A 15698-nucleotide genomic window follows, 5' to 3' on the forward strand; every position below is an offset into this window, starting at 1 on the left:
AGTGGGCGTTGTTGCGCACGGAAGCTCGAGACCAGTGGCCGACTCACCAATGCAATGAAAGCACGATCATCAGGTCTTGCAAATATGTTTCCGTAACAAAGACTTACTGTGTACACGACTTGTCCATGGCCAGTCTACCACATCCTCATGGCGCATTGGAACGGTAGTATGTATACTGTGATCGTCCAATCTTCTGCACTTGGAAGGTCGTGCTCAGAGAAAACGTTACCTTTGCCGTACCCTCGGCGATGAGCTTGTCCCGAACAAGAGACCGTGTTACAAGGTTGCTCGATAAGATTGCGCTTGTACTATGGGGAAATTATCTTGGCTATTCCGCCCCAAAGCAATATTTCAGCGACGGTGTGCGTGGCGGTAATCGAGTTCTGATTTGCTATACTCCGTCAAATCCTACAGATCCATTAGCAGACCTCAGGAGCGATCGTGATGAGAAACTGTGGCTCAACCCGAGGCAGGAAGCAGGCAGTCGCCCAAGGTTGACGATGACTTGAAACCATAGAGCCTGCCCCATGCTTAAGATCGTCCGGCTTGCGCAGCGAACCCTCCCCTTGGCCAGCTTTTGCCATACTGCAGGTCCTCGATTGCGCACTGGGACCGTCGTCTTTTCGGCGAAGCAAGGCGGCCGTTGAGCATGAGGTGAGGGATGCGGTCGATTTTGGTTCAGGGGTTGAAATTACCTCTGCTCACTAGATCCACTAAAGACACGAAAAGAGGCTAGCGCAAACATAAATAACCACATCGCAGGGATGCTCCTTCTTCATTCGACTCCTTCAGGTTGGCTTCTTCGCTTCTCGATGCACAGAAACCCAACTTTGACAACTCCCTGCTGCTACGTGACGAACCTCGATCCGCGCTGTCGGTCTTCGGTTCCTACCGTCAGACAAAGAATTGACTGCCTTGGAATCGTCACGCCACGTTCGACGGCACATGTTCCACCATGCAGAAATTGCGATGAGGCAATCACCCGCACCAACCGGCGTCAAAAAGGAATACGCCGCTTGCTAGAGTTGCGGCCATGTTTCGCTGTGCAATTTCGAGATGCCGCCAATACCGTACCTAGTGTCGGTTTTGACCTCACGCTTTACGTCTGAAGGAGCAAGTTTCCGTTGCTGGGTGGCTATACTGACACTCTGTTGACCTCCACCACAGGCGTACATCCACAGGACAGAGTTGTCATGGTACGGTAAGACACTTCTTGAATGGCGGGAGTGGATGTGCGAGTATGCCTCGTTCTGGCCATCGGCCACCAAAGTGTGGGTAGCCATGTTATATCACGACTTCTTCGTGTTTCTCTTCTTCCTCTCCTCTCGACCACTGTCCCGATAGCAAATTCAGACACCTTCGTGTCGTTCCGCTCTTTAGCAACCAAAACAACCAGAGTCATTGACTCTAGCCACTCTTTCAATAACCATCAAATCCATTAATATGAAGTCCGTCATCGCTGTTGCTGCCTTCGCGGCTGTGGCTCGTGCCAACTGGGAGGACGACCCAGTTGCTGGCAAGACCACCACGACCACCACTGCTACCACGGCGTCGTGGTCCGACTACCCAGTCGATCCTACCTCCAAGACCACCACCACTACCACGACCACCGCCTACTCGTGGTCTGACTTCCCCGTCGATCCCACCAAGAAGACAACGACAACCACCACGACCACTGCCTACTCCTGGTCCGACTACCCCGTCGATCCCACCAAGAAGACGACCACCACCACCACGACCGGCTACACCTGGGCTGACTACACCAAGTCCTCCAGCAGCTCGACCACCAAGCCAGTGAAGGACAAGACCACTACTACCACCACCACTGCTACCTGGGTATGATTCAGCGAGTCTATGCGTAAGATGAAAAAGCTAACAAGTTGCGCAGGGCGACTACACCGCCAAGACCACCACGACCACCAAGCCCGTCAAGGCGTCTACCACCACGACCAAGCCAGTTGCTGCCAGCTCTACCTACGTCTGGTCCGATGCTCCAGTCGATCCTGCCTCGACCTGGGTTGATGCCGATGTCTGCAGCGTTGTCACTGTGACCAAGACTGCGTCCAAGTACATCTGGGTGCCTGTCGCTGGCGCCACCACTACTTCGACCTCCGCTGCCTACACTTGGGCCGACTACACCAGCTCGACCACGAAGCCGGTCAAGCCAGCCACCACCACCACTACCTATGGTAAGTCTATTTTTGCGAGCGGTCGTCGTTCAGGCAGAGCAAGCTCTTTTACAGAAGAACGGATTTGAGTTCCTGCTGCATCAATACAGCCTCTATCCGAGTCTATATTAGATCAGAGCTTTCCTGAGCTCATTCTCTGCACCTCCCGCCCATTGCCCCCAGCCTCGAAATCCTCTCACTAACGCGCTCCAACAGACCCGACCTGGGCCGACTACACGAGCTCCTCCACCACCAAGCCCGTGAAGCCAGCCACCACATCCACAACCACCACCTCCGCCGCCTACACCTGGTCCGACTACACCGGCGCCCCAACCACGACCTCCACCGCCACCTCCACCAAGGGCTGGACCACCTCCTACTCGTCTGCCTCCACCACCACCAGCTCCAAGCCCGCCCCCACTGCCGCAGTCTGCCCCAATGATAGTGGCAAGACCATCCTGACCAGCGGCTCGTGCGGCTGCAGCTTCCAGATCAACTGCGCCGTCCGTGCTTCGCCCGGCGCGGGCTCCAAGTTCTGGCAAAAGGATGCGAATGAGCTGGTCGATACGCTTGATGCCTGCAATGCCCAGTGCAACGAGAATGCTCTGTGTGAGACTACTCTGTGGTAAGTTTTAACTTCTGTCTGGAATGTTTGAAATGGATACTGATGAAATGAACAGGGTCGACAAGGCCGGCGACAAGGACTACCACAAGTGCTACCAGGTCTCCGGTCTTGGACCGGTCACCGGTGATGGCTATGCGCAGATCTCGTATAAGACTTCGTGCTCTGGTGCCTGTGCTGCTAGCTATAGCTCTTAAGCACGAGAGTTTAGAAGTGGAGCATTTCCTTTCTTGAGTTGTGTGGATGTGTTACTTCGGGGTTCATATAACGATGCAAGTGACCGTCGGCTACAAGTCTGGCTTCTCTCGCGCAAAGGGCGCGTAACATGCTTCGCGAGGGTGAGACAGAAGGCTCGGTGGGAATTCTGTGTCGTCGAGGGGCACTGTGCAGGGGGAGGTCTAGTGTAAAGGAACAAAGCATGTGTTTGAATGGATATAATGCAAATGCAACAATCTCTGTACTGGACTTTTCTTTATGCCTTGCTTCATGTTGCGTTTGTCGATCCTTGCATGCCACGAGCCAGTTGGGCAAAGGCCTCTTCCGATTGACTCGGGGCGTATATGACGCCGGCTGACATATCTTGGCACGCCGGATGACGCGAGTCCGTGGCCCCTGAGTAACCTGCAACACCTGCCACAAGCAACCACGGCTGCCGCGTATCTTCTCCACGGTTGTTTGTTCACTTACAACCATGCTCGAAAGGCTTGCTGGACAAGCATTCTGGTGTCGAGTAGATCGTTCGGCAGCGCAGTAGTGGACAAGTGGCAAATCACGCTTCGGTCAAGACGAATATGTTCATCTACGATGCTAAGCATGCCCACACTGGCAGACGAATCGTGTCTGTGGTGACCTCAAACTTTTGCATACGAGCAGTTTTCATTGGACGGCGTGCCGTGTCTTCAGCTTTTCACAACAGCCTCCTGTCCCACGATCTTGATACGTCCTTCCAGCCGCGGTGCGATTGCTTTTGTCCAGTCGACCTTCAGCTCCTCCTCACCCTTCGAATCAACACACGCTGGGTGTCGTGTAGGGTCAAGGCCGGCTAGGCGCCACCACTTCCGCACGACCTTTCGTACCAGCTTCAGCTCATATTCATTGAGCTTGATGTCCTCGCTCAGCGCTTCTGGGTGGTCGACTTCCGAGTCTTCGCTTTCGCTGTCGTCTAGCGTGTGCTCCACATTCGCTGTGCGTTCAGCGTTGTTGGCTTCGCTGTGTGTGCGTTTGTGTGACCTGGACGGTACCTTCTTCCGCCGCTGCGCCAAAGGAAATGCCTTTATCCGTTCCGTCCTTCCACCCTCTTTCGGCTCTAGCACCGGATGGCTCTCATGCAGATCCTTGTGCACGCCATTCCAATGCCGATTCAAGCTCTTCGACCAGTGTTTCCACTGGCCCAAGATCTTCAGGGACATGAAGTACTGGCGCATCAGCATGCTGATGAGGATACCGTTCTCTTCGTGCACGATTTCTTCGGCTTCGCCACCTTCGGACTGCACGAGGAGGCTGCCGAAGCCGTCTTTGCCGCGGCCCATGTAGCCGCGTGTGACGAGAGTGTACTTTTGATGGTGGTCGATGGGTGCGTCGCCGACGTTAGCCCACAAAATACGCTTCCCAGAGGGTTTGTTCGGATCGAATTCGAAAGCGATGTTCGAGACCTGCGGGAATCGCCCTTCGAGCGCCGGGTACTGCGACACGGAGTTCTCGAGTGCGGACCACAGGCTGCGCCGGTGACCTTGATGACGATGCAAGGGTCTTCGAAAGGGAAGCAGGTCATGATGTCTTTAACGCGGAGGACGCCGGGCGGGTATATCTGGTCGCCGCGGATGGTGCCGGCGGCCATGAGTGTGCAGTCGCCACCGTAGTGGTGGCGCATGAGGTCGCAGACAAAGTTGCCGTAGTTGGACTCTTTGAGTCGAACGGTCGTGAATCGTGCATCGAGGGGTGCGGCGGTGTAGCCGAGGGGTTTGTCGAGTTTGGTAGCGAGGGCGGAGGAGAGCTTGTTCGATAATTCGGTCATCTCGGGGTCGGGATCTACGTCTTTAGTGATGTCGCGGCGAACGATGTGGAAGTGCCATTTCGAAGAGCCGTCGCCTTTCTTTCGGGCTTCGATGTAGCTGAGTTGGCGGAAGTCTGTGCCCGAGCGGAGGACGTGGGTACCGTTTAGGGTTTTGTGTGCGTAGAAGTGGTCGTGACCTCCCAGGATCAGGTCTATGAGGCCGGCTGGGGTCTTTTCGGCGAGCTTGTTGTCGTTGGGTTCTCGTTGGTGGGTGACGGCGATGATGATCTCCGCACCTTGCTTCCGTAATTGAGGTACTAGCTCTATTGCTGTTGCAGAGGCGGACTTGTAGATGAGGTTTGGTGGTAAAGCGTTAATCGTGGCCAGCCATTCCCGCTCGACGAGTCCGATGACTCCTACTTTGATGCCGTTCGATGCGTTCAAGATAAGTGTCTTCGGGCAGTTGGCTAAAGGGACATCCTCTCCCAAAGCTGGATCCAGCACGTTGCCAACAGCCAGGGGAAGGTGCATTGTTTCGCCAGATTTCGAAATTGTCGGACTCCAAAATCGAGGTCATGGTTCCCAACGCATGCGACGTCCGTGCTAAGCTTGTTCAGAACGGGAACCATATGTGATCCTTTCGTGACAGAGCTTTCCAAGCTAGGGTTGAACGCATCTCCAGAGAATAACGTCAACAATCCAGGCTGTCCAGAGAAGGCGGCATCGTCCCGATACTGCTTGCAAACTGTCTGAAAGCGCGCTATGCCACCAACAGGCTCAGCAGAACCAGCCTCCACGTGATACACCTAGCAAGTTAGAACCATCACTCACGCTAGATTCGACAACATACATCATTGTAGTGCAAAAGCCGAAGCTCTGGTGGCGTCTTGAGGTCGCCCTCGCTGAAAGTGATGGACTCGCTCATGCTTGCAGCCTAGGGAGCAGGCAGGACATCGATGTTGCTGAAGCGAATCAACCATGGCGTGGTCAGCCTCAGACAAGTGTCAAGACATCGGCTGTGCTTCCGTCGTCTGCTAGGCTGTTTGCAGTCGGAGAATGAGACCATTTATACTGCTTAGTAGTCACTGTATGCCCTGCTTGGCTGTGGCTGAGTGAGCCTGCAAGATGTGCTACGGCAGCCATTGTGAGCCTGGAAGCATCAGGAAAGCCTCACAATGGGCACATATAGTGTACCGTAGGCATTTGACATCGATCTTCAGAATGAATGGCGTCAGCATGCATCTTTCCGTGTTTCTCCTGCAATTACACCACAGTGCCAATTTTTCCTCTGCTCAATCAATGCCAATGGTCATCAGCACGAGTTTCTAGTGTCCTGGGCCTTGATGGCACTTGTCAAGGTGAGAGATAAGTTTTGCGTGGGGTTGATGAAAAGGTGACAGACTGAACGTATTCTTCACCCGTCACGTCCGCTGCACTAAGAAATGGACATGGCAGTCACTTTATCACCGCGAGCAACAAGTGTTTGATTCTTCAGGCTGTGCCTTCTTGTCTTCGCACCTTCCAAGTCCTTTCGATGCGTACTTGATGATATTCAATTCCTACGAGGGCCGCCTCAACCCTTTTCGATTCTACTAATTGGCTGTTACCACGAACGGCATTATGCGTATCCTCGAGTTTTGCACCATCGTGTGCATGTTCTTCTTCAACACATCCGCTATCGTCCTCAACACCGATGAATCACAATCTATCCTTGACGCGGCCTCGGCTGCTGCGGCTGGTCTTCAAGCGCTCTACAATGGCAACAGTCCCGATGGAGTCGTTGGCAAATGGCCCTATCCGCCGTACTACTGGTGGGAGAGTGGCGCTGCCTGGGGTGGCATGGTCGGTGAGGCAGCATCGAACGCGTCTCGACTATTGACTGATAATCGCAGAATACTGGCACTACACAGGCGACGCGACTTATCTGAACGTCACGTGGGAGGCTCTTGTGTCACAACTTGGACCACAGGCCGACTTCGTCGTCCCTCAAGAGGCTTTCAACGAAGGCAACGACGATCAGGCTTTCTGGGTGTTCGCCGCTCTTTCAGCTGCCGAGTACGGATTCCCTGAACCACCTTCGCCCTTTCCACCATGGATCGAGACCGTTAAGAATGCTTGGCAATTGTACGTCGATCGATGGAACACCACAAACTGCAACGGAGGCTTGAAGTGGCAGTTCCATCCCGAGAATGCTGGCTACTACTACAAGTAAGTCCACTGTCCCCTAATCGGCTTGCGCTGACATCGCTCAGACAATCGATTGCCAACGGAGGCTTCTTTCAGATTTCTGCTCGCCTTGCGCGCTACACCGGCAATCAGACCTACGCTGATTGGGCCAACAAGATTTGGGACTGGGTCAGTGGCGTAGGTCTGATCGACGACATCTACAACGTCTACGATGGAACAGATGAACTAATCAACGTAAGTGCAAGACCCACTCGTCATGGCTTGCTGACATAGCGCAGTGCACCGGCGTTGACCATCATCAATGGTCCTACAACGTCGGAGTCTTCCTCTACGGGTCCAGTGTCATGCAGAACTATACCAACGCTAGCGACGTTGACAACATCTGGTTCATCCGCACCAACGGACTGCTGGAGGCCACCACGACCTTCTTCTCACCTTTCAAGAACGCCACCAACATCATGTTCGAAGCAGCTTGTGAAATCAATCACAACTGCAACGTCGATCAGCTCTCCAAGAAGGCTTACATGGCTCGCTGGCTCGCAGGGACTTCCATGATGGCTACAAACACCGCGGGCCGTATTGGCGCTTTACTTCGAGCATCTGCCGCCGGCGCTGCTCTGGCTTGCACTGGTGGTCCTGACAACCGAACCTGTGGCTTCCATTGGTATACTGGTGTCTTTGACGGTAGTACCGGTCTCGGTCAACAGCTTTCTGCCATGGAAGTCATGCGGGCCTTGCTGGTCAACGAGACTGCGCCGCCGATGACATTGCCAAACGTTGTCATCAGAGGCGCGCCAGGCAACCTGACAGCTCCACCTCCTGCTAATCCTTCTGAGACTGAGGCTGCTCGACCTCTCCACGATGGCGCCCCTCCACCTACTGGTATGGTCCCTGGCCTGGCTCTGTTGATTCCACTTACGATTTTTCTTAGTCTAGTCTGGACCTGTGGTCTGTGAAACCGGCCCGAAAGCTCTTCTGGTCTTAAGCGAGGCGTTCTGGAGTCGGGAACACGTGTCGATGCCATTTCTGGCGGAACAGTGACGAAATGACGGAATTTGCGGAAGGTAGATAGCACATCCCAAATCCACACAGCGGCCTCCCTGGTCCTATTTTCATGATGCTTCTGCTTCTACGGAGTGACGCTCAAGTGACGCTCATCTCAAGCCTGGCAGCTGACTAGCAACCGAATTCCTGACCTTCAGCGGCCTTACTAGCAGCGGCGATGAGCCAGTAACCCAGCGTTGTGCACTGCACCAGCAGACGCACCTTCCACGACCCCACAGCGGCCCCCAAGCGCATCATTCCCCCATGCATTGCCCCTCCCTTCTCTCACTGCCACTTAAATCATATACCGATAGCCCTTCTGCAACCTCCTCGCCGCCGCAAGATCAATCCCCTCCACCTCCGCCGTCTTCCTCAACCGCGCCAGATCCTTTTCACTGAGTTCCACATCCTCGTTCTCCAGCCTCTCCAATCTCTTATTCCGCTTCGTGAGAACCCAGCGCAGCCACAGTCCGCAGACGCCCGCGATGAGTTGGAGGGCGATGTTGATGCCGAGGGCGGGCCGGTAGTGCGGACGGTCTTGGGGGCGGTAGGTGAAGGGGGTCCAGATTGAGGAGGAGTTGCCCATGGAGTTTATGAATGCGAATGCTGGGAGTGGGGGATCAGTAGTGTTCGGACTAAGAGGTGGAGAGGGGACGGAGCAGAAGGTGGTGGCGAGGGACTTACCAGCAGCTCGTTTTGCTGGGGGGCGTGGGATCGCGCCGGCGATCCAGGCGTATGTCGTGCCACTGTTAAATCGATATCAGCCACTAAATCTCACAAAGTCGCGCCGGGAGGGCTTCGCTGAACTCACTTCATGCTGAAGATAAAACACATCAAGAACAAGCTAAAGTACTTTGCCCCGAAATTATCAGAGGCCATAAAGATGACAAAGCCAATGATCGTGATGGGGATGGGATACATGAAGAACCAGAACCGATTGCTAAGTTTGTCGCTGTACACGCTGTGCGCGAGTGCCCAGAATGTGATGAAGATATATGGCGGCGCACAAAGCAGGAGACTGATCGTTCGGGAGTAGCCCAGCGTAGCAGTCAGAGTAGGAAAGAAATTCTGAAACCCGGCGGCTCCGACGGTAGCGAGGTAGGCGATGGCGAGGATATAGGTCGTCACGTCTTGGAACGCGAGCTTCAAGCCTTTGATCTGGGACATGCCGCCCGCGTCGTCCACGTCGGCTTCAGCTGCTTCAATGGCGAGACGGCGATTTGCGACGTGCTTCATCTCTGGAGTCAGACGGTTCCAGGTGTGCGGGAAGTCGGGTAGGACGAAGGCTACTGCAATCCCGATGCACACGGTGATGGCGCCTTCAATGATGTAAAGCCATTGCCAGGGGCTGAGTCCGCGCTTGCCGCCTAGGCCGTTGAGGATGCCCGCTGCGATGAGGTTGCCAAAGGCTCCGGAGATCAAGCTGCCGCTGTAGAAGATGCTCATCCTGAGGTTTAGTTCCTTCTTGGTATACCATTTCGAGAGGTAGAAGAGGACTCCAGGAAAAAAAGGCGCCTCAACGATGCCGAGCAGAAATCTGCAGGCGACGATGCCAGCGAAATTCTTGCACAGGCAAGTCAAAGCAGATACTGTGCCCCAAGCGCAGGTGAAGAACGCCAGATAGAGCGACGGTCGGCCCGTGTGGTTGAGCAGTAGGTTGGACGGCACCTGTCCTAGGATGTAGCCGACGAAGAGAATGGAGAGGCCAAGCTGGTACTGAGCAGGCGTGAGGTTGAGATCGTCCTCGAGACCTTGTAGTTTGGCGGCAGCGTAGTTGTTGCGGTCGATGTAGTTCATCTGGGTAATTGTGATGAGTCAAGGTGAGGTGGAATCGAGCTGGGGCTAACATACGAGGTATACAAGAACGACCATCGGCATGATCAAGCTGTCGATTTTTCTTTTGAGGTGCTTCTCAGTTTCGAGCTCTTCAGGCGTCAACACGCCGAAATGCATTGCTTCCTCATGAGACAGATTGGCCTTATCTCCAAGGATTTCCTTGTCCTGGAACACATGAGGCTCGACGTTCTCTTTGGTCGCCATTGTGGATGGCTAGTGTCGAAAGCAAAAGTTGACGAGGAGAATGAGAGCGAGATCGTGGGAAAGATCGACTTCTTGTACCGGCGATGATCCATTGCCGTAGGTAGTGCGCGGAGGCCCCCTGGTGACATAAGCCACCGGCACCTCCGCAAAACCAGATTCGAGGAGTTGGACCGGGGAGGAAGCGTCTAGCGGGGGAACAAGCATTCCGCCCAGCCTTTTGTCTGACCAGAAAGTCAATCTTTCGAACGGTCCGGGGATGCTCCGTACGAAGCTACCGATGTGTTGACTGATATTTGGGGAGCCTCCAAGAGGACTCGGACCATACGGTACATCCCAGGCATGTCTCGTATGGCTTTTGTAAATGAATTGAACGCATGCACTGGGTTGCGTTGCTGAAGCACGTAGATGGCCGCCAAGCCAGCTGGCACAAATTCAGATGTAATGACGACTTTGCTCTGCGCAATCCTCGATTTCTTTCTTGGCTGACCAGTAGTAAAACTGCCAAGGACAGCCATCGCGCAGTCATGCAAGCGAAGCTGCCAAAACGCCTGCGAATAAGCCGTTGGTCTCACGGAATCGTAGGTCAATTCTCGCCTTCTGCCTGCAGCCCTGGAGGTGGCTTAAGATCTCGACCTCAAATACGGTCGCTTCCCACACGGCTTCCGTACCGATCTCTAAGCCCCATCTGCTCTGCTCGCCGGCCACGGGCTGGGTCGGCGTCTCGTCCGACGCCTCGTCTCCTGAATGGGTGCGTCGGTTCACGTGCTAACGCTCGGCTATGGTCTGATCTAAGGATTCCAGGCTGACAGCCGACCTGAATTCGTCCTTCGCCTGGGAGTTGCTTTCATGCATCGATGGACGACGGAATAGGTATCTCGGGCTTGGCATCCAGACGCTCTGTGATCACTGGCTCGAAGCGACGGCTAAAAGCTGCTTCCTGGCTTAGTCCCGCTTCAGGCCAACAGTGCCAGCTTTCCGGAGTCCAAACACGGCAAGTAGTGCACAAGCTAACATGAAGGCGAACATGGTCCAAAAGCTCGCTCGGTAGCCTTCAAGCAATGCTTTCGGATCGACATCCGAGCTTTCATTACTGCCGTGACCGCCACCGCCTGAGGAATTGCCAGCTACTCCAAGCGCCACAAGCTGACAGATTCCAGTACCTAGTGAGAAACCGAATTGCGCTGTCGTATTGAAGACGCCGCCAGCCAGACCTTGAGTCTTCTCCGGGAAGACATCTGAAATGATGATGAGGCCGACGGTGAACAGGATATCGGCGCTCATCGGAGCTAGCACTTGGGCCCAGAACTCCAGGTACCAGTAACTCCAGGCAGGATTCACTAAGGCCATGAGCAGGGGAGCGCCCGCGCAAAGAACCGAGGATACTGTCACAAGCCATCGAGCTGGGACTTTGTGGATGAAGATGCCGACTGTCAAGTTGAGTACGCAGCCAACGGTCATGCTGGGAAGAAACTGCAGGGAGCTTGTCAGGGCGCTTGCGTCCTGAATCTCCTGGTAGTACAGGCTGGAGAACAGCTCCATGGAGTTCATGACTCCGTAAGATAGCAGAACCATGAGACATGTGCTCGCAAAAGTGGTGTTGCGCCACAGCGAGTTCGGAACAAGAGCTGGCTTGCCATGCTTCTGCCGATAATTCATCCAAAGTGGGAATGCTGCCATCAGAACGACGCTCAAGGGCAGCAAAGTAGCGTTTAGCGGGCTCTTGATGGAGTTGAGGTCTGCGCTCAAAGCAGCCAGGACGTATGAGAGGAGTGCCAGACCAGCACTGGCCATGACGCCACCAACCCAGTCCACCTCGTCGTAAAGCTTCCGCCACACTGACCGTGTGTCGTCTTCGCCAACGCTCGGCGCGACGCTCGGGAGGCCACGGAAAGCCGCGAAAGCGGTAGCAAGGAGAGCCCCTCCGGAAATGTAAAAGCCTGGGCGCCATCCGATGCGGTCAACCATGACGCCACTGGCCACCAGGCCGGTCGAGAACCCGAGCACCTGGCTTGCACCAAGGCAGGCATACCCAATGTTTCGAGGTCGTCCACTTGGGACTGCGCTCGCCACAATCGACACTGATGAAGGTAAGTGCATAGCACAGCTATGCCTTGTATCGCTCGGAATAGAACCAATTGGATTCCAGTCTGGGCGAATCCGCATGCCAGCGTGAAAATACCGACTAGCACGCATCCCACAAGCTCAACCTTCTTTGCTCCAATCAAATCTGCCACAGCTCCAGCAAGCAGCAGGATTGAGCCCGAAGTCAAACCGTAAACAGAAGAGGGCCATAAGTATAGCGTCCGTGCCAAGTGAATGTCCCGGGCGATGGCAGGCAACCCGACTGTAATCAAACCATTCGTGAAGGAGGTGAGAAAGTTGACGAAGGAAGGTTGCAGTATTGTCAGAGTGACGCGCAGCGCAGAAGGTCGAACTCCAGCATAAACGGCATCCTCTGTTGAGGGACTTCCGGAAGCTTTGTTGTACTTTGCTTGCGGTTCCGGAAAAGAATTCGCCTTGCCGATCTCCTGCGAGGTTCCTGCTAAGCTAAGGGAACGAAGCTCAATGCTGTCGTGCGTCGTCTGAACTGTAGTCGACATCGTGACTGCTTTTCCCGAAATGAGTGTGATCGATGAAATTGATCGGTTCTGACATGTTCGCGGAAGCTCATTTCAGAGGAGATATGAAGCAGCACGCCCTACGGCGTAAAGGTTTTGCTTTACGCGCCGCTGATCCACTTTTAGTCATTCGAAATGATGATCGATGAAGGTGCACCGCAGGTTAGCCCAAGGCTTCTTTCACGCGATAGGACTCGCACAATAAGTGCAAAGAGAGGCAAGTGCAAAGAGAGGTATAGCGAGATATGTGCGATGCGCAGCCCAATAGGGGAGTGAAGGAATTGTCGTAGAGGAGTGAGTATTAGATCCGGCTGATCGGGCAAAGCTGATTGGCCATCGGGCCGCTTCTCAGTCCGGTTGACAAAAGCTGCACCAACCCAGACCGGATGACGTGCGTGAGTGGACCACAATCTAGACATCGCCTCATACCTTACTGTACGCCTAGGCAGCCCTCGGTAGCTCTATGACCATTCGGTAGAGCGGCCGATTCAAGCGAGCTCGTTGATCTGAGAATACCTGTGGCGATAATGATAGCTGAACACGATTTGGAATCAAGCATGGCCTCGGCGCTGAGACTTATATTCGAAGATGTTTGAGCACAAACGGAGACAGGACTGATTAGGACCGAAGCTGTGAATCTGTCGAGATATCTGCTCTAGACATGAATGCTTTCTCCAAACTGCCTCGCTGTCGCATCATTCCAGCTTGATGACTTCTGAGCGTTTTGGATCCGTGACCACTTCGAAGACTTCGACCCGACTCAGGACACATTTGCATCACATCACAGTACGTGCTTGAATAGCGGAGACTTATCGCCCATATCGAACAATTCTTCTTCCGTGTACTTGGTCTTCGCATCCTCGACGATCTTCGCCTTCTGCTTATTCGCATACTTGTAGCTCCACTCCAGAAGCAGAGCAACAACTATGCCTGAGGCACCGAACGCGAGCGAGAGACCGAAGCCGGTAGGGTACTTCGGCTTTTCGTTTTCTAGATACATGAACGAACCCACAATGCTATACCCGCGTTAGTATGTTTGGGGTTTGATCGCTGGCGAGAAGACTTACCCGCCAATGTTTCCAGTAGCGTTCATCAGGGCGATGCCAATGTTCCTCCGAGAAGCCGGAGCGATGTTGTTTGCATTCCACTGTGATCAATGTCAGTATGGTTGCAGCACGTGCGCTGATTGAGACTTACGCTAGCAGCTGCGGCTTGGATAGGGAAGATGCCCATCATGCCCAGAACAATGCATAAATAGGCGACGCCTTTCTTGGTGTCCAGCGCACCGTTGAGAGAAAAGAGAACGCTGAAGGCGATCACAACTAGGGACATTGGTGCAACGACAAAGGGCATGCGCCAGTAGAACCTGTCCGAAATCTTCGCAAAGAAGATAGCAGAAAGCGCTGCCGCGACGTAAGGTGGTGCCGAGGTCAATTGAGCGACCGTATTGGTAAAGCCCATTGCTTTGGTGATGGTCGGGAGTGTGAATTTCATTCCGTAAGACAGCGCAGACTGACAGACCAAGAAGTAGGCCTGGATGTAGACTCGCCAGTTCAGGAGCACTTTCTTCAGATCGCGTCGCTTGCTCGACTTCTCATCGCTGAAGCCACCGCCTTGCTTGATGAACATGGACAGCTCCAGATAGCGAATCTCCTCGGGCTCGAGCCAACGAGTGGAGAGAGCAGGCGTGTCGACGAGCAGGAAGAAGCACATGACACCGATGACAACGGTAGCGATGCCCTCCAGTAGGAACTATCTCGCCTGTTAGACAGAACATGCATCGGGTGGGGCCTGAAGCGGGAAGTTGATGTCTCGCCCGATCCAGGGGTTGTAATACATACGATCCAGCGCCAACCCTCGTAGCCCGCCACTCCGTCCATCTTGGCAATGCCAGCTGCTAGCAGGCCAGAAAAGGCACCAGATAACGCCGAAGCGCAGTAGAAATAAGAGATGCGTGATGAGAGGTCCTTGGGCATGTACCAATAGCTCGTCAGGTAGATTGCACCGGGAAAGAAGCCGGCTTCGAAAATGCCCAGAAGGACGCGAACGGCCATGAGACCTGCAAAGTTCTGGACGACACCGGTGAGGGTCATAACCTGGGAGCTCGTTAGCTAAGGATGGCCCCAGTTCGAGCAGTCGGACTCACAGTGCCCCACGACACGCAAAGCATTCCTATGTAGTAAGATGGACGCTTGAACCTTTTCAGAACCATGTTCGACGGGATCTCGAACCTGCCGATATTGGTCAGCCTGAACCAGGAATTCGGCATTTGGCAAGAGGTAGTGGAAGAGCAGATGGCTTGAGGCCCGACAATCGTGAACTCGCCGCCAGGAGAGCTTTAAAGATGGCAGCGCCTCGATCAAGGCTATAAGATGATCCGAGACATCATCCAGAACAAGTATCTCAGGTGTCGAGTCGAGACTACCCCCCTGATTGACTGATGGTTCAGGCTCACGAAAAGCGGATAGACTTACAAGACATATGGTACGAAGAAGATCGACAGGACAATATTGTACTGGACATTGGTCATGCCGAGATCCTTGACCATGCCCTCGATCTTCGCGTTGCCGATGTTCGCGCGGTCGATGTGGCAGATCAGATACCTGCATCAATGTTAACCTTTGTCTGACATTGAGGGCATCAATGGTCCAGGATTGATCACGCACAGACAAGCCAGCATAGGTACAAGGCGAATATCGACCTATCAGTGTCAGCATGAACAGTCAATTATCGTTGAGACTGGCAGCGTACCTTGTGAAAGACCCTCTTCCGCTTCTCAGGAGGAAAGCTGGTGTAGAAGTCGGCGTCCTCTTGACTCAGTCCCAGGACTCGAAAAGTTTCGATCTCGATGACCTGACCGCCTCCTTCCACGTGCGAGATAGCCATCTGCTTCTCGTCGTGTACCTCGTCCACATCGCGTGAGCTCCTGCGTGAAGCCATGATGATAGGTCTGGATCTGATTGGCGGTTGGCAGTCACAATGCCTGGCTTGGTGATTATCTTTGCAGCTTGTAAGGGAATACGCAG

General features: G+C 54.1%; 6 protein-coding genes across 6 annotated transcripts; 2 read left to right on the top strand and 4 right to left on the bottom strand.

Annotated features, from left to right (window-relative positions):
- Positions 1–1443: 1443 nt before the first annotated feature.
- Positions 1444–2987, top strand: AB675_7518 (uncharacterized protein; the record flags this gene model as incomplete). Its single annotated transcript, XM_018147892.1, has 4 exons — positions 1444–1836; positions 1889–2189; positions 2385–2793; positions 2849–2987. 4 exons carry the CDS (start codon positions 1444–1446, stop codon positions 2985–2987), a joined length of 1242 nt encoding a protein of 413 aa, XP_018000451.1.
- A 702-nt stretch (positions 2988–3689) lies between these two features.
- On the bottom strand, positions 3690–5708 carry AB675_7519 (Mannosylglucosyl-3-phosphoglycerate phosphatase; the record flags this gene model as incomplete). Its single annotated transcript, XM_018147893.1, has 4 exons — positions 3690–4472; positions 4520–5236; positions 5344–5589; positions 5634–5708. 4 exons carry the CDS (start codon positions 5706–5708, stop codon positions 3690–3692), a joined length of 1821 nt encoding a protein of 606 aa, XP_018000502.1.
- A 695-nt stretch (positions 5709–6403) lies between these two features.
- Positions 6404–7926, top strand: AB675_7520 (Mannan endo-1,6-alpha-mannosidase DCW1; the record flags this gene model as incomplete). Its single annotated transcript, XM_018147895.1, has 4 exons — positions 6404–6629; positions 6676–6991; positions 7036–7204; positions 7249–7926. The coding sequence occupies 4 exons, from the start codon at positions 6404–6406 to the stop codon at positions 7924–7926; spliced, it is 1389 nt and encodes a 462-aa protein (XP_018000368.1).
- A 383-nt stretch (positions 7927–8309) lies between these two features.
- On the bottom strand, positions 8310–10054 carry AB675_7521 (putative transporter; the record flags this gene model as incomplete). The annotated part of the gene is made up of 3 exons (XM_018147896.1): positions 8310–8760; positions 8826–9811; positions 9866–10054. 3 exons carry the CDS (start codon positions 10052–10054, stop codon positions 8310–8312), a joined length of 1626 nt encoding a protein of 541 aa, XP_018000512.1.
- A 942-nt stretch (positions 10055–10996) lies between these two features.
- Positions 10997–12654, bottom strand: AB675_7522 (Drug resistance protein; the record flags this gene model as incomplete). Its single annotated transcript, XM_018147897.1, has 2 exons — positions 10997–12132; positions 12234–12654. The coding sequence occupies 2 exons, from the start codon at positions 12652–12654 to the stop codon at positions 10997–10999; spliced, it is 1557 nt and encodes a 518-aa protein (XP_018000219.1).
- A 799-nt stretch (positions 12655–13453) lies between these two features.
- On the bottom strand, positions 13454–15612 carry AB675_7523 (putative transporter; the record flags this gene model as incomplete). The annotated part of the gene is made up of 8 exons (XM_018147898.1): positions 13454–13688; positions 13740–13819; positions 13870–14424; positions 14514–14768; positions 14819–14903; positions 15147–15275; positions 15339–15373; positions 15424–15612. 8 exons carry the CDS (start codon positions 15610–15612, stop codon positions 13454–13456), a joined length of 1563 nt encoding a protein of 520 aa, XP_018000501.1.
- Positions 15613–15698: the final 86 nt, after the last annotated feature.

Source organism: Cyphellophora attinorum (assembly GCF_001299255.1).
Source record: "Cyphellophora attinorum strain CBS 131958 chromosome Unknown Contig12, whole genome shotgun sequence".
NCBI lineage: Eukaryota > Fungi > Ascomycota > Eurotiomycetes > Chaetothyriales > Cyphellophoraceae > Cyphellophora > Cyphellophora attinorum.